The 25,693-nt window shown below is 48.0% G+C and overlaps 1 protein-coding gene across 2 annotated transcripts in view; it reads right to left on the bottom strand.

Moving 5' to 3' along the window:
* The window catches only part of LOC115458857 (coiled-coil domain-containing protein 50-like), a 150,582-nt gene that overhangs the window by 31,328 nt on the left and 93,561 nt on the right, over positions 1–25,693 (bottom strand). Inside the window, exons 7-10 of one of the 2 annotated variants that reach the window (XM_030188695.1) lie at positions 17,617–18,252; positions 13,380–13,516; positions 11,020–11,082; positions 8,848–8,973 (exon numbers count right to left, since the gene is read on the bottom strand). In XM_030188695.1, coding sequence (XP_030044555.1) covers positions 8,848–8,973; positions 11,020–11,082; positions 13,380–13,516; positions 17,617–18,252 — 962 coding nt within the window. The remainder of the gene's footprint in view (positions 1–8,847; positions 8,974–11,019; positions 11,083–13,379; positions 13,517–17,616; positions 18,253–25,693) is intronic. The other variant, XM_030188696.1, reaches the window with a different exon arrangement.

Here is a 25,693-nt window from a genome sequence, read left to right as displayed (position 1 = left end):
CTTGCCAGGTATTTGTGGCCTGGATTGGCCACTGTTGGAAACAGGATGCTGGGCTTGATGGACCTTTGGTCTGTCCCAGTGTGGCAATACTTATGTACTTATGATTAGCGCCTGCATTACCATAGAATGCTGAGAGGCTCTGGCATGGGAGACAATGTGCACGCCAAAGATTAGTGCAAACAGATGTTAATGAGATCATTTCCTGTTCTCTCCCAATGCCCAGAGAGCAGTGTGCAAAACAAAGCCGTCCTTAGCGCTGAAAACATAAAGCCCGCTCAGAGCAGGCTTTAGGGTTTATGACGAGAGGATTTCTCATGATTCTCTCTTTAAAATATGCCCGTCTTTTTTAAATTTGGAAGCAGAGGAAGCCTGAAAATGCTGATAGTGAAAGACGAAATGCGTGCAAGTCCAAGCAAACCCAAAAGTGAAAGCACACATTGACGCCTGTTCCCTGCGTTTAAATATGAGCCTTCATAGGAAACAAAAAAAAAACTGAAACGCTTATATTTAAAGGTGCAGAAAACAGACGACGACGTGTGCTTCATTTTTGGGTTTGCCAGGTGCAAGCGCACAAGAGCTGAACTTACCGCGAAACTCTTCTGCGCACAGGCCACGCACGTTCCCTCCCTTTGCTTTTGCTTTTACAGCGCGCATATAATTCGAATACCATTTCCTTTGAGTACTGACGAGCTACGTTTCCGCGCTGTTCCAACGGTACGGTTTCTGCGCTGTTGGCTTACCGCGGGAGTTCTGAGCATCGGGCCCATTGGCGAGTTCACATCACTTGATGGGACAATTAGTTTTCACCAGTATGTTTTTTTCTGTCGAAAAAGGTGCCGGTACTTAAATGCCTGTCCACCCTTTAGGGGTGGAGTGATCACTGAGGGACCCATCCCACAATAGCCAGGCCCCCTCTGCAACCAGTCACAGAATCTATGACAAAGGCAGAATTGGGTCAAATTTAGTAGACAACAGAAAAGGTGCCGGTACTCAGTACCCCCAAGTACCCCCTCAAAAAAAACCCTGGTTTTCACCCTCTCTTTTCGTGCCTTCCACCTACCTACCACGCACAACCCACACACGTTACAGCTCAGACTTTGAACGTAACTGCAGCAGCTTTGGAGGCTGTTTCAGACACAGTAAAGTAAGTTTCCCAAAACTGTGGCTTGTTTCATCTCACTCACTGTTGGTTAGTAAATCTTTCCTTCACGGGGAGGTGGTGGTGGTTAGGGGGGGACCCAGAAGACTTTGTTCTGTCAGCCCAACAGTTGGTTTATCATAGTTCTAACTACAGAGTGGAGGAGTGGCCTAGTGGTTAGGGTGGTGGACTTTGGTCCTGGGAAACTGGTTCGATTCCCACTTCAGGCACAGGCAGCTCCTTGTGACTCTGGGCAAGTCACTTAACCCTCCATTGCCCCATGTAAGCCGCATCGAGCCTGCCATGAGTGGGAAATCGCAGGGTACAAATGTAACAAAAATAAAATAGATACTATTGGAGATTCTACATGGAATGTTGCTACTATTGGACATTCTACATGGAATGTTGCTACTATTGGAGATTCTACATGGAATGTTGCTACTGTTGGAGATTCTACATGGAATGTTGCTATTCCACTAGCAACATTCCATGTAGAAGGCTACGCAGGCTTCTGTTTCTGTGCAGGACGTCAGACTCACAGAAGCAGAAGCCTGCGTGGCCACATTGGTGATCTGCAAGGGCCAACTTCTACATGGAATGTTGCTAGTGGAATAGCAACATTAACATTCCATGTAGAATCTCAAATAGCAACAGTGGAGGAGTGGCCTAGTGGTTAGGGTGGTGGACTTTGGTCCTGGGAAACTGGTTCGATTCCCACTTCAGGCACAGGCAGCTCCTTGTGACTCTGGGCAAGTCACTTAACCGTCCATTGCCCCATGTAAGTCGCATTGAGCCTGCCATGAGTGGGAAAGCGCAGGGTACAAATGTAACAAAAATAAAATAGATACTATTGGAGATTCTACATGGAATGTTGCTATTCCACTAGCAACATTCCATGTAGAAGGCTGCACAGGCTTCTGTTTCTGTGAGTCTGAACGTCAGACTCACAGAAGCAGAAGCCTGCGCGGCCACATTGGTGATCTGCAAGGGCCGACTTCTACATGGAATGTTGCTAGTGGAATAGCAACATTCCATGTAGAATCTCAAATAGTAGCAACAGTGGAGGAGTGGCCTAGTGGTTAGGGTGGTGGACTTTGGTCCTGAGGAACTGAGTTCGATTCCCACTTCAGGCACAGGCAGCTCCTTGTGACTCTGGGCAAGTCACTTAACCCTCCATTGCCCCAGGTACAAATAAGTACCTGTATATAATATGTAAGCTGCATTGAGCCTGCCATGAGTGGGAAAGAGCGGGGTACAAATGTAATAAAAAAAGATTATAACACGCACAGTGCCAGGGTTTGCAAGTTACAGTTTTGAAACTCAATTACCAATTCCACCCCCCCTCATCAAAACACACATCCTAATTGTACACAGGATCATGAATACTTGGGTTCTCTAGCAAAAAATGGGTCAGATTTGTATTCTTTTCAACAGGGCCGCCAAGAGACAAAGCTGGACCCGGGGCAAACAATGTAGGGAGCCCACTGCCACTGTGCCCCCCCCCCTCCAACTTGCATGGAGTTATTGAATGGCAGGCAGCAGTGATCGAGAGAGACTGCTCTGCTGGCCATGGGTCCTTCTTCCTGCTGCGTCCTGCTGCCTACATAAGTACATAAGTAGTGCCATACTGGGAAAGACCAAAGGTCCATCTAGCCCAGCATCCTGTCACCGACAGTGGCCAATCCAGGTCAAGGGCACCTGGCACGCTCCCCAAACGTAAAAACATTCCAGACAAGTTATACCTAAAAATGAGGAATTTTTCCAGTCCATTTAATAGCGGTCTATGGACTTGTCCTTTAGGAATCTATCTAACCCCTTTTTAAACTCCGTCAAGCTAACCGCCCGTACCACGTTCTCCGGCAACGAATTCCAGAGTCTAATTACACGTTGGGTGAAGAAAAATTTTCTCCGATTCGTTTTAAATTTACCACACTGTAGCTTCAACTCATGCCCTCTAGTCCTAGTATTTTTGGATAGCGTGAACAGTCGCTTCACATCCACCCGATCCATTCCACTCATTATTTTATACACTTCTATCATATCTCCCCTCAGCCGTCTCTTCTCCAAGCTGAAAAGCCCTAGCCTTCTCAGCCTCTCTTCATAGGAAAGTCGTCCCATCCCCACTATCATTTTCGTCGCCCTTCGCTGTACCTTTTCCAATTCTACTATATCTTTTTTGAGATACGGAGACCAGTACTGAACACAATACTCCAGGTGCGGTCGCACCATGGAGCGATACAACGGCATTATAACATCCGCACACCTGGACTCCATACCCTTCCTAATAACACCCAACATTCTATTCGCTTTCCTAGCCGCAGCAGCACACTGAGCAGAAGGTTTCAGCGTATCATCGACGACGACACCCAGATCCCTTTCTTGATCCGTAACTCCTAACGCGGAACCTTGCAAGACGTAGCTATAATTCGGGTTCCTCTTACCCACATGCATCACTTTGCACTTGTCAACATTGAACTTCATCTGCCACTTGCACGCCCATTCTCCCAGTCTCGCAAGGTCCTCCTGTAATCGTTCACATTCCTCCTGCGACTTGACGACCCTGAATAATTTTGTGTCATCAGCGAATTTAATTACCTCACTAGTTATTCCCATCTCTAGGTCATTTATAAATACATTTATAAATACATTCAAGTCAAGTAAAGAATTGGGGGGGGGGGGAGGGTTGGGAGGAAGGGAAAGACACCGGATCTTATCTGGACTGCCAGTGCCGGGTCCCCCTTGGAGGCTGAACCTAGGGGATTCTTGCCCCCCCCTGCCCCTCCCTCTCGGCAACCCTGCTTTTCCAACCAAAGAAATGTTAAGAGGTTGAAAAACTATCTGTCCAGCCTTCTGTCTGGAGGCAAAATAATTCTAAAAATGGAATTTAATGGGACCAAAGTTGGCATCGAGGAAAAGCCAGTGAAAAGACATATCAGGTTTGAAACTGAGACAGCTCATACCGGGAGTTCTAGAGAAAAAAAGTTATTTGTTTATTTATTTGTTACATTTGTATCCCACATTTTTCCACCTATTTGAAGGCTCAGTGTGGCTTACATAGTACCGTGAGGCGTAAGCCACCTCCGGTGATGAAACAAATACCAAGTGATGTTATGGTTGAATGAGATTCATGTGTTACCGACACATTAGAGAATTGTTGGGAAGAAGACTTATATAGTGTTCATCACGGGCTTTGTTTTCGTTGTGTTGCGGGGTTCAGGCACTTAAGTTGGGTCAGTAGGGTATGCCTTTTCGAACAGGTTGGTCTTTAGTGATTGCTGGAAGTTAAGGTGGTCGTACATCGTTTTCACGGCTTTTGGTAGTGCGTTCCACAGTTGCGTGCTTATAGAGGAGAAGTTGGATGAATAAATTGATTTGTACTTGAGTCCTGCTCTACAATTTCTACTTGCTATATTACTATCATGTTTTATCATTACCATGTTACCCTAGATTCTTCTGTAACATTAATAGTCTAATTTCTAATGCTTTTTCACCATTCTTGATATATTGTAAGCCATTATCATGTTACCCAAGATCCTCTGTAACACAAAATGTCTATCTTCTAATGTAATTCCACCATTCACGAAGTATTGTAAGCCACATTGAGCCTGCAAAGAGGTGGGAAAATGTGGGATACAAATGCAATAAATAAATAAATTTAATGTTTGTGATGATCCGTTTGTGTTTCTGGTTGGTAGGTCTATGAGGTCAGTCATATATCCCGGGGCTTCGCCATAGATAATTTTGTGGACCAGAGTGCAGATTTTGAAAGCAATGTGTTCTTTGATTGGGAGCTAATGCAGTTTTTTCTCGAAGGGGTTTGGCGCTTTCGAATCGCGATTTTCCAAATATAAGCCTGGCTGCTGTGTTTTGAGCGGTTTGAAGTTTCTACAAAAGCAGCCCAGTGGGCTTCCATGGGACAGGCAGTTTCCCAACTTTGATTTACTGTGGCATAGCAGTTAGGGAACTGGCACCTTTCAAACCGCCGAGAGCCAACAGAGATAGACATAAAAACACAAACACACATATAAAAATACATATATGCACAAACCACCAGGCGCACACAGCAACACACCCTACACCAGCAAAAGAGGCACATACACGCACATGCAAAAGTGTTGGTAAGGAAGAGGCAGTTCTGCATGCATCGCCCTTCCCCTGTTGCTAAATCCCTATCCTTGCTGGGCGTCAGTGCGCACAAGAGGAACAAGAAGAAAGAAGACCAGGGGGCAGGCAGCGAACACGGCTACGCCGGAGACCGCGCTGAAGAAGGCTTCGGCTGGCGGGGGTTGGGAACACCACTGCTTGGAGCTCTTTAATAAGTCTTCTATAACATGGGCCCCTAACAGTACTGTTTTGGGTGCCTTAAGAGCGATGCCCAAAAGTCCTGCTTCGCCTCCTGGTGTTAGAGAAACACACCAATACCTGTAGTCATGGGGCAGTAACACCATGAGGTTTAAACTGTAAAATTTATCCTGCTTTGAAATCTGTTGACAGTATAGTGACATCTAATAGTTTGATATATTATCACCTTTGGTTTGATTTTACTATTCTATTCTTTTCAATACAATGGAATGTGTGAATACTGCTCTGTTTAATTTACCCTCCCTTAGGTCTGACACACAAAGGTGACACAGACACACAAAGATATTTGTGCAAAGGGGTTGGAAAGAATTCAATGAGTCATGCTCTGAATGCTTTCTCCATTTGTTAAATTACTACTACTACTTATCATTTCTAAAGCGCTACTAGACGTACGCAGTGCTGTACACTTGAACATGAAGAGACAGTCCCTGCTCGATAGAGCTTACAATCTAATTAGGACAGACAAACAGGACAAATAAGGGATAAGGACAAAGAGTAGCAAGATTCCGGAATCCCAAAGAGTAGCAAGATTCTGTGTGGAACCCCAAAGAGTAGCAAGATTCCAGAATCCCAAACACTACTATTACTTACTACTACTTATCATTTCTAAAGCGCTACTAGACGTACGCAGCACTGTACACGAACTTGAAGAGACAGTCCCTGCTGGACAGAGCTTACAATCTAATCAGGATAGATGAACAGGACAAACAAGAGATAAGGGAATATTAAAGTGAGGATGATAAAATAAGGGTTCTGAACAAGTGAATAAGGGTTAGGAGTTAAAAGCAGCATCAAAAAGGTGGGCTTTTAGCTTAGATTTGGCCAGAGATGTAGCTTGACGTACTGGCTCAGGAAGTCTATTCCAGGCATATGGTGCAGCAAGATAAAAGGAACGGAGTCTGGAGTTAGCGGTGGAGGAGAAGGGTGCAGATTAAGAGAGATTTACCGGGGACGAATGTAGGGATAGATGAGAGTGGAGAGGTACTGAGGAGCTGCAGAGTGAATGCACTTCTAGGTCAATAAGAGGAGTTTGAACTGTATGCGGAAACGGATAGGAAGCCAGTGAAGTGACTTGAGGAGAGGGCTAATATGAGCATAATATTAGTCATGCAGTAGAATTTTGAACAGATTGAAGAGGAGAGAGATGGCTAAGTGGGAGACCTGTGAGAAGCAAGTTGCAATAGTCTAAGCGAGAGGTGATAAGAGTGCGGATGAGGGTTCTGGTAGTGTGCTTTCTCCACTTGTTAAATCAGTCAGAAATAAAAAGGCATTGACAACTGTTAACATATGGATTAACTGCCATCCGTGCAGTCACTCCAAATCTAATTATCAGAGAACAGGACCATAGAGTGATGGCTTCAGGGGCAAATTTCAAAGAGATTTTCATGGTGAAATGGCAGCGTATCCACGGGAAAAATACTTTTGAAAATTGCCTCCTTTCCAAGGTCATCACAATGGTCTGTGCCAGGTTGTGGGGGAGGGGGGGGGTTAAGAAGACCTATGAAGTACGTGCACTAATTTCATTTTGCAACCCCCACTCTGTTCTTTATTGGTCGAAGGAAGATTTTAGCACATTTACATCTTTTTTCGCTCAGCCGGTCGTCAGCGGAATTTTTAAGGGAAACTCCATAGCTTACAGTCCTGCAGGTACATTTTGAAAACCAGGCCTCTTTAAGTGTTTGTGTTCCCTTAGTAAGGAAAAGAACACAGTTAGGTAAATGTACCAGAGAACTAGCCCTGCATGTTCTCCACAAAGCAAACAGCCCTGTCCGTAGTGTTCTTTAAGAATAATTTGGGGATGGACGCTACAATTTATTTTCCAAGGCTCTTCCGTGAGTGTTAATCAGGGCACTTGTAATGTTCTCTCTTTCATTTTACTGATCTGAACACATAATCGATCAGCAGCCAGATGCAGGGAAGCCACTAACTTGGTTTTCAAGCAAAGTACTCACTCACTGGACAGCGAATGGAAAAAAAAGTTCAGTCGCTGATAATTTGATCACTTTTCCACTGATAACATGGAGGTCGAATTCAATTTCCCACTTATACTCCTTTTAACAAATGCATTTTGCTTGAGAGTGGAATACAACGATGATGAATATATAGAAACAGAGAAAACGACAGCAGATAAAGACCACATGGCATATCAAGTCTGCCCATCAATATCACCTACTCAGTGCCGTAGCGAGGGTGCCTGACACCCGGGGCGGGTCGCCGCTGCGCACCCTCCCCCGGGTGCAGGGCACGGCCCCCCCCCCAAAACGCACCCTACCTTGCAGCGGGGGGCAGGCGGGAGGGCCGATCCGCCCCCAGTGCACGTCACTGGGAGCTGCGTCGGCTCTGCTGCTTCCCTGCTTTCTCTGTTCCGGAACAGGAAGTAACCTGTTCCGGGGCAGAAAGAGCAGGGAACCAGTGAGCCAACACCCCCCCCCCCCCCCCGGCGCGTGCACCCGGGGCGGACCGCCCCACCGCCCCCCCCCCTTCCTACGCCACTGCACCTACTCTCTCCATTAGAGATCTTATGTGCTTGTCCCAAGTCTACTTGAATTCAGATAAAGTCTCAACCAGGAGGCCATTCCATGCATCCACCACTCTTTCCATAAAGAAGTGTTTCTTTAGATTACTCTAGAATATGTCTCTTTTCACCTTCATCCTATGACCCTCATCCAGAGTTTCTTTTCCGTTGAAAGACTACTACTTAAGAGGAATTTAAATATCTGGAGGAATGGGACTTGATCTATCATAAGAAAATAAGGGAAAGGGAAATGGGACTTGATATACCGCCTTTCTGAGGTTTTTGCAACTACATTCAAAGTGGTTTACATATATTCAGGTACTTATTTTGTACCAGGGGCAATGGAGGGTTAAGTGACTTGCCCAGGGTCACAGGGAGCTGCAGTGGGAATTGAGCCCAGTTCCCAAGGATCAAGGTCCACTGCGCTAACCACTAGGCTACTCCTCCAACCTCCAAGCATAAGCATCACCATACTGGGACAGACTGAAGCAGTGGTGTTCCTAGGGGGGGCGGTGGGTGCGGTCCGCCCCGGGTGCACGCTGCTGGGGGGGGGGTGCCACACGTGCCTGTCCTTCGTTCGTTCCATGCTCCCTCTGCCCCCACCGTCCCGCCTTCAGTACGCCACTGACACTACTCCTCCTGTGCAAAAGCAAACATTGGCCCAGGGAGTGACAACCCCTTGAGTTGACCTTGGCCAACTCCATCTGGAGTTCCGTTTCCTCCGAGATATTTTCCTTCCTCCATTTTGCATTTGAAAGGGAAGGACATGGGGCAGTAAGGTTTCCCCACTGGCGTTTCCTGATCAGAGAAGTGCCCCTTGGAAGCGCCTTACCTTTCTGTCTGTGTGTCCCCTTCTTTCTGAGCCGCTAACACCCCCAGTGCTCGTCCTCCTGAATTCCACCTCTTGAGATCTCTGATGGGCCTTCAGCTCTTGATGCTGAATGTACTTTGCAATCTCCTGAAACATTACAATACAGAAAGAGGAAAAATAGTTCAGCTCAGTTCTGAAGGAAGTATATACAGTAACTCTACATAAGCAGGGAGGGCATTTTCCAGAAAGCCAGCACAGAAGTAAATTATGCAGGTGCCCAAACAAGACCAGTGCTAGGCAGACTTCTATGGTCTATGCCCTGAAAATGGCAAGGACAAATCAAGATCAGATATACATACTATATGTAATGAGGTTATCTTGTTGGGCTGAGTGGATGGACCATAGAGGTCTTTATCTGCCGTCATCTACTATGTTACTACAGAGAGGCATAATCGAAAGGGATGTCCTCACAAAACGTCCCCATCCAGGGGCGGGGAAACCCGTATTTTCGAAACGAGATGGACGGCCATCTTTCGTTTCGATAATACGGTCAGGGACGCCCAAATCCTGAAATTTGGTCGTCCTTAGAGATGGTCGTCCCTAGACTTGGTCGTTTCTGATTTTCGGCGATAATGGAAACCAAGGACGTCCATCTCAGAAACGACCAAATGCAAGCCATTTGGTCATGGGAGGAGCTAGAATTTCTAGTGCACTGGTCCCCCTGACGTGCCAGGAGACCAACCGGGCACCCTAGGAGACACTGCAGTGGACTTCAGAAATTGCTTCCAGGTACATAGCTCCCTTACCATGTGTGCTGAGCCCCCCAACCCCCCCCCCCCAAAACCCACTACCCACAACTGTACACCACTACAATAGCCCTTACTAGTGAAGGGGGGCACCTAGACGTGGGTACAGTGGGTTTCTGATGGGTTTTGGAGGGCTTGCTGTTTTCTCCACAAACGTAACAGGTAGGGGGGGATGGGCCTGGGTCCGCCTGCCTGAAGTGCACTGCACCCAGTAAAACTGCTCCAGATACCTGCATACTGCTGTGATGGTCCTGAGTATGACATCTGAGGCTGGCATAGAGGCTGGCAATCAATATTTTTAAAGATGCTTTTTAAGGGTGGGAGGGGCTTAGTGACCAATGGGGGAGTAACGGGAGGTCATTCCCAATTCTCTCCAGTGGTCATCTGGTCATTTCGGGCACCTTTTTGTGCCTTGGTCGTAAGAAAAACACGACCAGGTAAAGTCATCCAAGTGTTCGTCAGGGATGTCCTTGTTTCTTTCGATTATGGGTCGAGGGCGTCCTAGTGTTAGGCACGCCCAAGTCCCGCCTTTGCTATGCCTCCAATACGCCCCCTTGAACTTTGGCCGGTCTATTGACTTGGCTGTCAGGGCTCAGCGTCCCCGCCAGCAAAGTAAAAGAGAATTCAGGAGGGGGCCCGAGCCCACATTTTGGGAGCCATGGCGGGAGGGGCCCTACTTTAACAACCGGCTCCCAAAATTCTTAAAAACTTAACAAACGTCTCTCGTGAGCCCGTGAGATCCCGCTCCAGCACACCACTGCCTATGGAACTCATACTTCATCTCTACACACATAACAGTTTAGTGTACCAGGGGCTTAGCCAGACTTTGCAGTGGGGGGGGGGGGCAGATTTTAGTCTGCCGCCCTGCTGCCGCACCCTGGCAGGGATCCCCAACCCCCACCAGCTGAAGCCTTCTCCAGCGTCAGTTTCCGGCACCACCGTATTCCCTGCCCTGTTCTCTCTTCCTCATGTCCTGCACGCTCCTTTAAAGGCCCGGATGAAATTTTTTTTTTTGGGGGGGGGGCCCAGGCCCCCGGTGCTCCATGTAGCTACGCCACTGCAGCCTACTAGTACACAAAGACTAATGCAGTGCCCTCACAGATAATTTTCCCTATCGGACCAAGGTCCCTCATGGGTATCTGAGTGAGAAAGCCCACCACACTCCCTTTTGTGGGGAGGAAGCCCCTGGCACCTTCCTACACTCACTTCAATACTTCCTTCCACCCTCTAGAGAACACCCACCACTGGGGTTTTCCCAGACTAGCTCATCCCCTTAAGACTTTGAGTAGCACTTTTCTAGAGCAGGGAAGCAAAGTGCAAGGAAGGCGCATCTGGCATCCTGCAACCTTTGAACACTACCTTGACGTGCTGGTTAATCACATTTTACCTCATCTTGTGCCACCTGAGCAGCCCGGAAATCCTCATTTTGCCTCTGATGTTTTAAAGTTGCCTAGAACAGAAAAAAAAAAAAACCCCATTACCAAGTGCATTAGGAACGGATTAAAAATGATTGATTTATTAAGCATTTGAAAGCACATTTTTTTCTGCAGCCTTTTACTTTGAGTGTACAGTCAGGTGGCTCATTGGGGACGCCTGGTGTTCTTATTGTGAAGACTGTGTATATGATAATTGTATTTTATGCTGATTTTATTGGCTTTGTTTCAAGGCTGATCTGATCTACCTAGGTTGTAGGCAGATAAATGAATGAATGAATGAATGAATAAATAAGCATGTCAGAAACGCTTTGACATTGGACAAAAAAAAATAATGTTTTATTTGAATTGACAATACTTTTTCTTCTTAAGCTGCTGTTACTTCAAAGGCCCTCACTGTGCAGCTTTGGGATGGCTAAAGGAGGCCACCCCCACTTACAGAATTACCAAGAATGAACATAAATAGAATAAATGAGAAACTTGAAAACAGTAGATTGAAACCTAATAATAGAACTACCGTGAAACAGTATCAAATAAATATATATAAATCCTAATAATAAATAAATATACATTTAACAGCACTGGAATTCAAATACCAGAGATATCCTATATAATAATTTGCACCTCCGACGTTCCATGTCTGGCTGCCTGGGCTCGTAACATCTCCTGACGTCAGCCAGCCTCCAGCGTTCCATTCCCCCTCACTGTCCTGCCCTCGCGTCAAGGCGTAATGACGTCAGAAGACAGAACAGTGAGAGGGAAGGGAACGCTGGAGGCGAGCTGACGTCAGGAGGGATGTTACGAACGGAACGGAAGCCAGCTTCAGCCAGCCAGAGAACGTTCAGGTACAAATTGAGGGGAGGAGAGAATCGCGGGAAGAATCGCTGGACATGGAGGGGAGGGCAGGGGAGAGGAAAAAAAAAAAAGCTTACATGACAGCCTTCCTAGGGCCCGTTTCATTGTTGAGGAAACGGGCATGGTTCCACTAGTAATACAATATTAGATTAATAATAATGATACACCTAATAAGCATGCATTAGAGCATTCAACTGACATAGATATGATGGTAAAGATTTTCTACAATACGGCTTACCATACAGCTGAGGGACCAAGAGCAGATAAATGATGGGAATGTAAACCGCACTGAACCATGGAAAGGGGAAATTATCGGTATACAAGAATTGATTTGAATTGAACCAATTAGATTTAATTAGAACTTGTGCATGTAAATCCCGCGCCTAAATTTCACATGCGAGTGAAAAAAAGGGGCGAGTAAATGGGAGGGTCACAGGCGGAAAGGGGCGTTCCTAGCATTTACGCACGTTAGAATATGGAGGATACTCGCACAATTTAGGCGTGAATATTTGCCACCACGTTTCAGTTGGTGCAAATGGCCACACCTAAAGTTAGGCACGATCCCCGGGCATAAGCGTTATTCTATAAACCGCGTCTAACTTTAAGCGCAGTTTATAAAATAGAGCTGTATATAGAATTCACCCCTTCATGTAAATTATACTGACATTATATCATATTTCTGTGTTATGAATGTGCTCTTTTAATGTGTATCTTACTGACACAATATCATATTACTGCTATGACCATAATTTAATTTGACTATCTGTGTTCTAATTGTTTTACACTGACATTTGGTCATTTTACTATCGCTGTGCTGTTCCAGTAATGTATGTTGCCTAGGACACTCTCTCCATAAAAGCAGTTAATAAATCTCAGTAAATAATTACTGAGCAAAGCTAATTATTAAAAATAGGGGTGTGCTCAGTATTCAGTTCATTTTGTTATAAGTTGCATGCAACACGCCGTTGGATAACATATAGTAACATAGAAAATGACGGTAGAAAAAGACCTGCATGGTCCATCCAGTCTGCCCAACAAGACAAACTCATATGTGCTACTTTTTGTGTATACCCTACTTTGATTTGTACCTGTCCTCTTCAGGGCACAGACCGTATAAGTCTGCCCAGCACTATCCCCGCCTCCCACCACTGGCTCTGGCACAGACCATATAAGTCTGCCCAGCACTAACCTCGCCTCCCACCACTGGCTGGCTCTGCCACCCAATCTCGGCTAAGCTCCTTAGGACCCATTCCTTAGGAGCTTAGCCGAGATTGGGTAGTTCTTCAATTTAGTTGACTCGCCAAGTGGAAGAGCTGACACAGGTCAGTTTTTCTTCCCTTGTATCTAGATTGTAAGCTCTTTGAGCAGGGACTGTCTTTTTGTGTTTGGTGTACAGCGCTGCGTATGCCTTGTAGCGCTATAGAAATGATAAATAGTAGTAGTAGTATAAGGCACCTACTAGCTCATTCTTCTCTTCCTCTTGCAGTCTCCGGGCCAGTTCTTCATCTCTTAAGAGCTGATCGCTGTTCTTAATCTGTAAGCCAGACAGTTGCCCCTCCAGTGGGTCTTTGTCACGGCAGTGTCTCCTGTTCCCATCTAAAACAGAACATAGGTCCATAAATCTCTAAAGCAAATGAAAGAAAGATTGGACTTGTGGCTGCACAGATGTAACAGTGGCATAGCTGGTCCCCAAGCCCTGCTAGCAGAAAAGGAAAGGGAAATGGGAATTGATATGCTGCCTTTCTGAGGTTTTTGCATCTACATTCAAAGTGGTTTACATATTCAGGTACTTATTTTGTACCAGGGCAATGGAGGGTTACGTGACTTGCCCAGAGTCACAAGGAGCTGCAGTGGGAATTGAACTCAGTTCTCCTGAATTAAGGTCCACTGTACTAGCCACTAGGCTACTCCTCCACTCCTCTTCCTGCCTTCCTGTGGCAATCAGGGTTACCAGATGGGAAAAATTTTCCCCACCCAAAACCAGCCCTAAACCCGCCCAAAGTCAAACCCCGCCCCCAACGTCATTACCCCGCCTCCAATGTCATTAACCCCGCCCCTGACATCACCTCTGATGTAATTAACCCCGCCCCCGATGTCAACCCTGCCCTGGAAAAGCTTCTATTGGACCAAATTGGACCAATAGAAGCCCTGGAAAAGCTTCTATTGGACCAAATTGGACCAACAGAAGCCCCGGAAAAGCTTCTATTGGACCAAATTGGACCCATAGAAGCCCCGGAAAAAGCGCCCAAACCCGCACAGCTGCAGCAAAAAAGAAGCCCAATTTCCGCAGCCTTCAAAAATTTCCCACATCCTCGCTTAAAAACCAGCCCAATTGGGTCGGAAACCGACCCATCTGGTTACTTTGGTGGCAATGCTCGGCACCACGCTGCCTGCCCTGCTTTCCCGCCCCATTGTGCATGTTCAGTTTTAGTGAAACTGAGCATGCACAAATCTCGCACATGCTCAATTTTATTAAAACCAAAAATACACGCGAGGGAGGGGGAAGCAGGGCAGCGAATTTCATCACAGGAAAGCTTCTGCTAGCAGGGCTTGGGGACCTCCACTAGCCAAACCAGTAGACTTTGGGGACTCAAACCCAAATTGGGGGGGAGCCCAGGCCCCCTGTGGCTACCCCACTGGTTAGCCCATACTAACAAGCTACCACAGAAACACATCAAAGCATTCTGTGGTATTTTCCCTGTTTTTGGGTACTAACCTGTGTGGTACTGATTTTTAAAAATTATTTTTTGGAAGGGGGTTGTCATGAGTGGGGAGTGGGTGTTCCCGTATTATGCGGCTACTGCATTAAGATTTGCCTACGCTAATCCCTGAATTCTATATAAGGCGCTACATGTTGTGCGCACATTTTAATGAAGTAACAAGCCAATCAGTGACGATAATTGGCTGAGGGTGATTGAACATCAGTAGCATACCAAGGGCGGGGCGTTGGGGGCGGTCCACTCTGGGTGCACGCTGCAAGGGGGTGCAGGGAGCAGTTCCGCGGCTGTCAGCTCCTCCGGTTCCCTGCTCCCTCTGACGTTACTTCCTGTTCTGGGGCAGGGAACCGGCAGAGCCGACAACTGCTCGACTGCTCCCTGCACCCCCCAGGAGGTGATGCGCCGGGGAGGTGCACAGCTGCAATCTGCCCCAGGTGGCAGCCGACATAGGAATGCCCACTGCTGAACATAACCAGACTAGCCGTTAAGCCCGTTAAAACGGGCGAGATTTCCAGCTACCCTCCTCGCTGCTGCTGCTCCCTCCCCCCTCCGTGCCAGGCCCCCTGCACTGACCTGACAGCGCCTCTCCCTCCTTGTGAAAGCGCTGCAGGCAGCAGCAGATCGCACTGCTGCTGCCTGCAGCGCTTTCACATGGAGGTGAGAGGCGCTGTCAGGTCAGTGCAGGGGACCCAATACGGAGGGGAGCGGGAGCGGTGGCGGGGATGGGGGGTGGGTGGGTGGAGGTTGGTGCGCGCAATGTTTGTTTCCAGGCTCCAGCGGCAGCGTCCGACAGTCCGACTCTGTTTCCCTCTCTGTTCCACCCTCTGACGTCATCACGTCTTGACGCGAGGGCGGGACAGAGATGGAAGTCTCTACTGTGCATTTGCAGGTGAGTCGGTCACTTGCCATTTATATTTTTGATTTTTCAGATTGATTTGTCCCAAACACTTCAACTCATATTGTGATAAGTAAGAGGGTGTCCTTTGTGGGGTAGGCCACTAGAGGGCGTTAGAAGAAGCTGGAGGTCGCTAGGACTGGGGAGAGCCCTGGGAGGTCCACAGGTGCAGGCGGTTATGGGCTGGGTGTGTGTAGCTAATTAACCACTTTATACCCCACCTGAGTGGTGAAAGGGAGGGAAGTGAGAACAGCAGAAGAAGAGGGAGCCCCTGAAAGATACTGGCTAACCTTATGGACTTGGGGTGGACTGGGTGTCTAGAACTGTGTGTTCAAAGAGGGGACTGTGTGTCCAAAGTACTGAGAGAAGCAGGCTGCAAAGCCTGGGGTTGAGAGTCCCCAAAGTATTGGTATAGTACTGAGCCCATGTATCTGTGTGGGGGGAGGCTCAATGTGAAGATCTATGAAAGCATAAAGTGTTAAGCTAGAAGAAGTGTGCCCAGGGGCTGGAATAAAGAGTTGCCTGAGAAATATGCAGTTGGTGAGACCTGCTTAATGTGCTGAGTGGAAACCAAGTCACCCTGAGTGAGAAGGGGTAGCACACTAATCTGCATATGATTTGCAAATTGAGAACCAGGTCACCCTGAGTGAGAAGGGGAATATCACAATATGTAGTACACAGTCCGATTTAACACAATTATCATCTTTAGTTTCATAAATGATTTTTTTGTACGGGGATCATCAGAACATTTAACAGCAGGACCCATTCGGGAGCAGCCGTCCCATAGCTTATGGCGCTGCGTACATCTTCATGGATCACCTGATTTATTTTAAATCTCTTTTTTTTTCTTTTATCAATATTCCTCAGTCTCTCCTTATGCTTAATTTGAAATTTTGAGATGCTTATATATAGTACTTAGTAGAAGTAAAAGTACTTAACGTTGGCAGCACTTTTCCATCCACGCTAAACCTTCGCCAACCAGATAGCAGCTAAACATTACATGTAACTCTGAAATCGGCAATCGTCAAAGGAAATAACGACACGATGTACGGACGGGGCTTACGGTTACAAACTGTGATTCTCCAGATGGGAAGCTGTCTTCGCTTTTGAAGGGTCATGAGTGGCCTTCGATCACGACTTTGAATGTTTAGAGACTTGAAATAAACAGAAGATGCTAATTGTATTTATGCTTATATTTGGTCATTTCACTATTATTATGCTGTTAAAAAAGTTGTAAGCTTTTTATGTTAAACTGTACCAACTGTACAGCACCTTGGGTGAATCTCTTCATAAAGACGGCTAATAGATCCCAAAAATGAAATACATTTATAGGATGTGCCACATGTAGCTAGAAACCTGGAAACTGTAAATAGGGTACACACAGAGAGAAAGCCAAGCATTTCACCACACACTGTGGCCACTGGCCCGATAGATATTAGCCAGCAGGGTGCTCCCATTCCTACATAGCTCAAGAATTTGAGATTTTAAGAAGGTTAATTCTTTTAGGACCTGGTTCAACTTCCCTACTCAAACCACCAGAGAGCCAGTGACGTACCAAGGGGGGGGGGGGCGGTGAGGGCAGTCCACCCCGGGTACACGCCGCTGGGGGAGTGCCGCGTGCCTGTTGGCTCCGAGTCCGCTCGTTCCCTCCCTGCTGTTCCTGCTGCGCGGAACAGGTTACTTCCTGTTCCGGGGCAGAGGGAGCAGCAGGGAGGGAATGAGAGGACTCGGAGCTAACAGGCGCGTGGCAACCCCCCAGCAGGTAAAAATGCACTCGGGGGGGGGGGGGGGGGGGTCGCGCTGCACCCGGGGGGGGGTGTAGTTTCGCCAGGAGGGGGGGGGGCTGCGCTGCACCCGGAGGGGGGCTCATCGGCGATCCACCCCAGGTGTCAGCCAGGCTAGGAACGCCACTGCAGAGAACAGAAGAGGTCTCTAACTGGGGGCTTCACCGACACAAGCTCCGAACATTTCAGCTCATCATATTTCTTTAGCTTGTTTATTTTTACCGTGGTATTAGTTTACATATTAAATATAAGTCTGGAAACATCTACAGCAAAACACGATTATTCTTTTGTGACCAATACCTGCTTGTGAAACTGGGCTGCGTCTCCTAGAAGGACAAGTACTCGGGTTGTGATGTGTCCTCTGCTCCCTGCTTTGGCTCCTTTGTGAGTATCGGCTTCTCTTGTCCCTCACTTCCTGTTCAGGGCGGACCTCACTTTCTGAGCTGGAGCGTCTGTACCTTTCGCTCTGCTGCTTACTGAACCTCTCCCTAGACTCCTTTTGCCCCCTTTTACTCATATTTATTTCCCTCCTATGACTACGCCCAAACTCTTCCCAGGCCCGCTCAGCTTGAGTTGGTCCACAATCTTCTGAAAACTCCCTGTGTCCCTTGCATGAGGCCTCCTTGAACCTTTGAGGCCTATCCCTGTAAGGCTCACTGCAGAACCTTTTCTGGAAATGTGGACGACGCTTGCTGTCCCTGAGAGCATCTTGGCTGGAATCGTTACCACAAAAGAACCCAGAGTTAGTGAATTGCTCATGCGAGTCTTTCCAGCCAAAGCCTTGCTTAAGTTTCCACAAGTTTCTCCTGCCAGCTGCTGTGTTTGGGCTGCAATCGTTCTCTCTATGGTAGAGGTAATAGTCTTCCTCCTCCTCCTCCTCCTCCTCACTGTGTGTTTCTCTCAGGCAAGGTTGGTGGGTCAGAGGTCTGCCATGCTCTTCATGCAAACATGCAAACACAAAGCTCTGGTTAGTATGGGGTTAACACAGCAAAAAACAAACAGAAGTTCTATTTGGCTGATAAAGTTTTTACACAGTAAAAGCTAACCAGTAGGGTCTGACAGTACTGTTGGGGTTTTAGATCTACTGATGACAAAAAGGCGCAGGACATGGCAGTGAGCAGATGGATCTGTTAGGATGAGGACCATTTAATGGAAATTACAAAGACAACATAGTCCTACATTTCTGTTCTGAAGTTAGGTCATGCACTTTCTCATAGGGATGGGCAGCCAGAACATTTTTGTTTTGTGTCGTTTCCGGGAATGGGGGTCATGGATTTGATATACCACTTTCTCTGTCCCTAATGCGCTCACAATCTAAGGGGTCCTTTTAGTAAGGCGTGCTGAAAAATGCCCTGCGGTAGTGTAGACCCGTGTTTTGGGCTCACACAGAATTATTTTTTAGCGCACCTACAAAAAATGGCACTTTTTTTTGCCAAAAATGGACGTGCGGCGAAATGAAAATTGCCTCGCGTCCATTTTGGGTCTGAGACCTTCCCGCAAGCCATTGGACTACCGGTAAGGTCTCCCGCGGTAACTGGGCGGTAATGGTCTACACGCATCAAATGCCACTTGACGCGCGTAGCTGCCGTGCGTCAGAAAATAAAAAATCTTTTTCGGACACATGTAGCGGACACGCGCCAAAATTGAAATTACCGCAAGGGTAACGCGGTAACCGGGCGGTAACTCCAATTTAGCACGTGTGGGCGCCTACGTGACTTAGTAAAAGGGCCCCTTTTTTGTACCTTGGGCAACAAAGGGTTACGTGACTTGGCGTCACGAGCTGCCGTGGGAATCAAACCCAGTTCCACAGGTTCTCAGTCCACTGCACTATTAGTGTACGCCTCCATTTTATTCATTTGGCCATTTTTTCATCACGGAGGCTATGTCGTTGAGTGCAGACCATGGGCCGGATTCTATATAAGGCATGGCAAGTAGCACACATTAAATTGTGCCAACATAGTAACACAGTAGATGACGGCAGAGAAAGACCTGCACGGTCCATCCAGTCTGCCCAACAAGATAAACTCATATGTGCTACCTTTTGTGCATACCTGACCTTGATTAGTATCTGCCATCCTCACGGCACAGACCGTAGAAGTCTGCCCAGCACTAGCCCCGCCTCCCAACCACCAGCCCCGCCCCCCCATCACCGGCTCTGCCACCCGATTTACTCATGAACAAAATTTACTCACGCTACTCAATTGAGTAATGAGGCAGTCATAATAACTGGCCGATAACCAATTATCATCACTAATTGGCAATAATTGGAATTTACGTGCGCTTTTTAGGCGTATTCTCAATGCGCGTAGCTGAAAAGGGGGAGCGGACATGGGACGAGTGTAGGCATGTCAGGGCATCAATCAAATTTACCACATTGTTATAGAATTCGGGGAGTGTGCGCGCATTTAGGTTTGGGCATTTACGCCACCTTTTTAATGTCACTACTCTGTAAACCACGTCTTACCATAGACGCGGTTTATAGAATAGCACTATCAGGGGAATTTTCTAAAGAGAAGGGCGCCCATCTTCTGACACAAATCGGGAGATGGGCGCCCTTCTCTCAGGGTAGCCCAAATCAGCATAATCGAAAGCCAATTTTGGGCGCCCTCAACTGCTTTCCGTCGCGGGGAACACCAAAGTTCACTGGGGTGTGTTGGCACCGTACCGAAGGCAGAACTGGGGCATGATTAAGAGATGAGCGTCCTCGGCCAATAATGGAAAAAAGAAGGGCGTCCCTGATGAGCATTTGGCCGACTTTACTTGGTCCATTTTATTTTCATGATCAAGCCTCGAAAAGGTGCCCGAACTGACCAGATGACCACCGGAAGGAATCGGGGATGACCTCCCGTTACTCCCCCAGTGGTCACCAACCCCTCCCACCCCAAAAATAAAAAAGTAAAACCATTTTTTGCCAGCCTCTATGCCAGCCTCAAATATCATACCCAGCTCCATGACAGCAGTATGCAGGTCCCTGGAGCAGTTTTTAGTGGGTGCAGTGCACTTCAGGCAGGCAAACCCAGGCCCATCCCCCCCCTACCTGTTACACTTGTGGTGGTAAATGTGAGCCCTCCAAAACCCACCACAAACCCACTGTACCCACATCTAGGTGCCCCCCTTCACCCATAAGGGCTATGGTAGTGGTGTACAGCTGTGGGGAGTGGGTTTTGGGGGGGGGGGGGGGTTGGGGGATCAGCACCGAAGGTAAGGGAGCTATGCACCTGGGAGCAATTTCTGAAGTCCACTGCAGTGTCCCCTAGGGTGCCCGGTTGGTGTCCTGGCATGTGAGGGGGACCAGTGCTCTACGAATGCTGTCTCCTCCCATGACCAATTTGGTCGTTTTTGAGATGGGCGTCCTCGGTTTCCATTATGGCCGAAAACCGGGGACGACCATCTCTAAGGTCGACCATCTCAACATTTAGGTCGACCATCTCTAAGGTCGACCTAAATGTTGAGATTTGGGCGTCTCCGACTGTATTATCGAAACGAAAGATGGACACCCATCTTGTTTTGATAATACGAGTTTCCCTGCCCCTTCGCCGGGACGTCCTTAGAGATGGGCACCCTTAGAGATGGTCATCCCTGTTCGAAAATGCCCCTCTATGTGTGTTATTCCGACGTGCCTACATTTTAGAAGCCATGTAGAAAATCTGGCCCTATGTGCAAAGAGGGCACACTGTTTCTGAAAGACTGTGCACTACGCATACACGCACAGCAGTTTGCAAATGCGCAATGCGGGCCTTTTTCAAATAGCACATAGTCTCAAATGATAAAAAAGTGAATTTTCATGTTTTTCTGCTTATTTTTGCTTGATAACAACGTGCAGTGACATAGAATTTGTCGTTGATGTGTCCCCCGTCGTTGCAAATGAATGCCCATCCCTATTTTCTGAATTCTAAGAGCAGTTTGGGAAAAGAAAGGCAAAGAACACAGGAATTCTGGAGAATGAAATGAAGCGCCTGGCACTGCAAGTTCATGCAAGCAGCATTTACAACACAGAGCAAGCAACCAGCAGCCCAAATGCAGGAAAAATATAAGGTGGAGTGTGACCAGGTGCACGGAACATTTATTAACGTGATGCTGTCGGCTGGGTTTGGTCTGCTCGGGCCGAAGTGCGGAAATCTTTCTTTCCGTGGCCCAGGCACATATGCTTGCAGCAGGGTTTAAAGCCCCTGCGCGTCTGATGAAGCCCGTCTGTACCACCGGAGAGCATGTGGACCCTCCCTCCCATCCATCCATGTGCAGCCCGACTGCTGTTCTTTTAGAATGTCACGGCTACTGTAATGTTGGGAGAACCCAGGTCAGGATCATTGCAGATGAGTTATGAACTGGATTTTCATGGCGGAGTGACCCCAACCCCAGACACAACCTTGCTAGTAAGAGAGGAGCAAAAAGGACTGGGGAACCCAATGACCTGCCACGTGGAACAGCTGGGTTAGTGGCTCCTGTTGATTGATACCCTTGATGCATGGTAGGGTGTCCTACAATTTGTATCTGAGAGACTGTCAGCCTTGCTGGTCACAAGGGGCACTGGGGGACATTATGATTGCTCTTAAGGATACCTGAGCCAATTGCAACTCCATATGTATTTCTGATAGCCCCTTGATTACATATTTTGCATAATCAATCTGTGGCCCAAGTTCTTACCACTCTGGTCTTGTGTTGTGTAATTAGGGTTACCATATTTGCCCTAAGAAAAAAAGAGGACAGAAAATATCATCTTGCCCCGCCCCCTGTCACACCCACCTTGCCCCTTTCACTCCCCCTGTCACACCCCACCCTGCCCCTGTCAAGAAAGCCAAATTCCCTCTCTCTCCCCCACATGAATATCCCCTCCCCAATTTTCCAGCCTCCCTCCACCCACATGACTCCAGTCCAGAACCTTTCACTTCCTCTCCTCCCCTGACCTTATTGTAGTGTCCTGGTGGCCACTTCAGGGCAGGAAAGAGCCCCCTCTTTCCTGCCCAGCATGGCCGCAGACCTGTCTTGTTCCCGACGTCGCTTCAAAATGGCTGCCAAGAGTTCAAGCAGTGACCTTGCAAGGCTTCTGCAGAAGTCTCACGAGGCTGCCGCTTGAACTCTCGGCAGCCATTTTGAAGAAGCGCCGGGAGCAAGACAGGTCTGCAGCCGCGTCGGAGGGGGCTCTTTCCTGCCCCAAAGAGGCCACTAGACCACCAGGGCACAATAATAAGGTAGGGGAATGGAGGATAGGATAGGACACCCCCCTGAGGCCTGCCTGCCTGTCGCTGCCAGCCTGCCTGTTCGTCCGCAAACCCAGGCAAATAGGTAGGCTGGCAAAACCCGCCCGGATGCCCCGCAGTGTCCTCAAAAAGAGGACATGTCCGGGTAAATCCGGATAAATTGGTAACCCTAAGTGTATTTATTGCTATCCTTTGCCTGGGTCAGCGCTCTCCCCCACCCCATCATTACACCAGGGTGCAGGGATGGGTTACGGCAGAAGCAGAGCCAGGTTGACGGTGCGAGGGTAGCGAGAGCGCACTTCCGCTGGCGCTGGCACACATTTTCAATGCAACACATTGAGAAAAAAATAGGCGCTGGAGCTGGCAGAACGCCGTTTGGGGGAGCAGCCGCTCCCCTGGCACCCCCCTGTCCCACTGGGTCATGGCCTGGGTGGGACAGGGCATCACAGCTGCCTATTTTAATAGCGAGATGGCCAAAGAATTTCAAGCAGTAGCAGGAAAGCAAACCCTCGAGCAAATAAAGAAAAGGTTCTGCAGAATCTGACAAGCATCCATCAGTCTGGTAATCAACTCAAGGAAGCCATGAAGCCTGCCGAGGCTTCTTCATTTCATATGAACCTACTGTGATGGAGCTACAGAAAAGGTGAAAGAGAAGACAAACTAAACCACAGACTCCTAAGTGACAGCTGCTCTTGTAGCATGTTACTAAACTCACAAAACTTAGCTTGCAATAATATCAAAGGTGAAAAAGCAAGGTCACACATTTGCTACAGATACTCCGCATGGGTGTGACCAACAGTGCCGAGATCCAGTAGCTATGACATAGGCTACTGCGGTGCTCGATACCCTTCTCCTGGAGGCACATCTAGCCAGTCAGGTTTTCAGCATTACCACAATGAATATGAATGACATACCTTAGTATAATATGGAGACCCACTGTATGCAAATTTCTCTCATGCATATTCATTGTGGTAATGCTGAAAACCTGACTGGCTAGATGCGCCTCCAGGAGAAGGGCTGAGAACCAGTACTCTAGAGCAGGGGTTCTCAACCCAGTCCTCAAGACACAGGTCTCCAGGCTACCCACATTGAATATGCATGAGATAAATTTGCATAGAATGGAAGTAGGGCATGTAAATCTCTCATGCATATTCATTTCCGGATATCCTGAAAACCTGATTGGTTAGGTGTGATCCAAAGACTGGGTTGAGAACTCCTGCTCAAGAAAAAAAACCCAGAGCCTCTTGTAGGTCATGAGACATTTCATTGGACCAAGAGGCAGGGGTGGACCCACCATTCAGGCAACCAAGCAATGCCCGAGGGCCCACGGTGCCTGCCACTGCACACTACAACCCCCCCCCCCTCTACCTTGAAGGGGCCTGGTGGTCTAATGGCCTCTGTGGGGGGGGGCAGGAAAAAACAACATTGGGGAACCCAATGAACTGCCACGTGGAAGAGCTGGGGTTCTTTCCTGCCCCCGAAGAAGCCACTAGACCACTGAGGCTTGGGGGACTGTGGTGTATGGGAGGGGGCAGCAGCGCAGCGGTGGGGGGGGGGCAGTGGGTAGCGGCCAGAGGTGGGGGAGATCACCCTCACTGCCCGGGGGCCCAGATTACTGTTAGTCCACCTCTGCCAAGAGGAGATATTCAGCAGTACATGAGATTTTGAGACAACACATGTCCCTTCTTCTAGGTCACATCTGAGACAGCCTGTACAGTCTTGAACTCTAACGTACTCAACCAACGTTTTTTTAATGTCCTTTAAAAACACAGTACAAGTCACTAAAACCTCCTGTATGACTGTCACAAATACAAAATGGAATACATTTATTAAAATATATCACTTTAAATAATCTGTAATCAGATTTACTGGGCAAAGGTACCAAGGAATGGTTATTAGCAAATAGCTACCACTGCCCTGCTGACCGGTGTGAAACTGACTCAGTGCAAGAAATGTCCAGTCTTGAAAAGAAAAGCAGCCATTTCCACCAAGGCGTTATACTGCACAGACTGAATCTAAAATACTGCATTGTGAAATGCATCAACAGGGCACGTCACCTACAAGAAACAGGTGGGTTTTAAAATAGATTCCCACCTATGACTCTACCAAAATGAATTCTTGGGGGTCGATATTCAAAGCGATTTAACTGGCCAGAAACAGCTCCCGGCTGATTAAATCACTTAACCGATCAGTGCTGCTGAAAATGTCTGGTTAGCACCCAAGTCGAAACCTTTTTGGGGGGCATTTCGGAGGTGGAGTCAGTCAAATGTGGATATTTTGCACTTAACCGGCTAGGTTAACTGCGTAAGTAGGACTGCATAAAAGTCAGTCCTGTCTTTACGCTGTTCACCACAGTCAGTTAAGGGCTGAACACTGCACTTAACCAGCTATGGTTTTTCCAGCTCCATAAACCCAGAAATTCAATGCCCAATCCCTGACATGGCCCAGCACTGCATTTATGGAGCCCGGTCATGGCCCAGCACTGCATTTATGGAGCCCGGACATGACCCAGCACTGCATTTCTGGAGCCCGGACATGGCTCGGCACTACATTTATGGAGCCCAGGCATGACCCAGCACTGCATTTCTGGAGCCCGGACATGGCCCGGCACTGCATTTCTGAAGCCCGGACATGGCCCAGGCACTGCATTTCTGGAGCCCGGACATGGCCCGGCACTGCATTTATGGAGCCCGGACATGGCCCAGCACTGCATTTATGGAGCCCGGACATGGCCCGGCACTGCATTTCTGGAGCCCGGACATGGCCCGGCACTGCATTTATGGAGCCCGGACATGGCCCGGCACTGCATTTCTGGAGCCCGGACATGGCCTGGCACTGCATTTCTGGAGCCCGGACATGGCCCGGCACTGCATTTCTGGAGCCCGGACATGGCTCGGCACTGCATTTCTGGAGCCCGGACATGGCCCAGGCACTGCATTTCTGGAGCCCGGACATGGCTCGGCACTGCATTTCTGGAGCCCGGACATGGCTCGGCATTGAATCTGCAGGTGTAACGCCGGCAGCAATCAGCAAAATGCCGAGCGCCTCCCGCTGAATTGTGACCTCTTGATATCTTAAGGGGCCAGCAGATTCATATTGATTAGGAAACAAAGCTCCATAATGAGTTTACTGCCAAACATATTCAATCATTCTAGACATTATTAAAAAATGACAAAAGG

Source organism: Microcaecilia unicolor, unplaced genomic scaffold (genome assembly GCF_901765095.1).
Source record: "Microcaecilia unicolor unplaced genomic scaffold, aMicUni1.1, whole genome shotgun sequence".
Taxonomy (NCBI): domain Eukaryota; kingdom Metazoa; phylum Chordata; class Amphibia; order Gymnophiona; family Siphonopidae; genus Microcaecilia; species Microcaecilia unicolor.
Note: the sequence above shows the minus strand (reverse complement) of the source record. Positions and strands in the feature narration are given on the sequence as shown.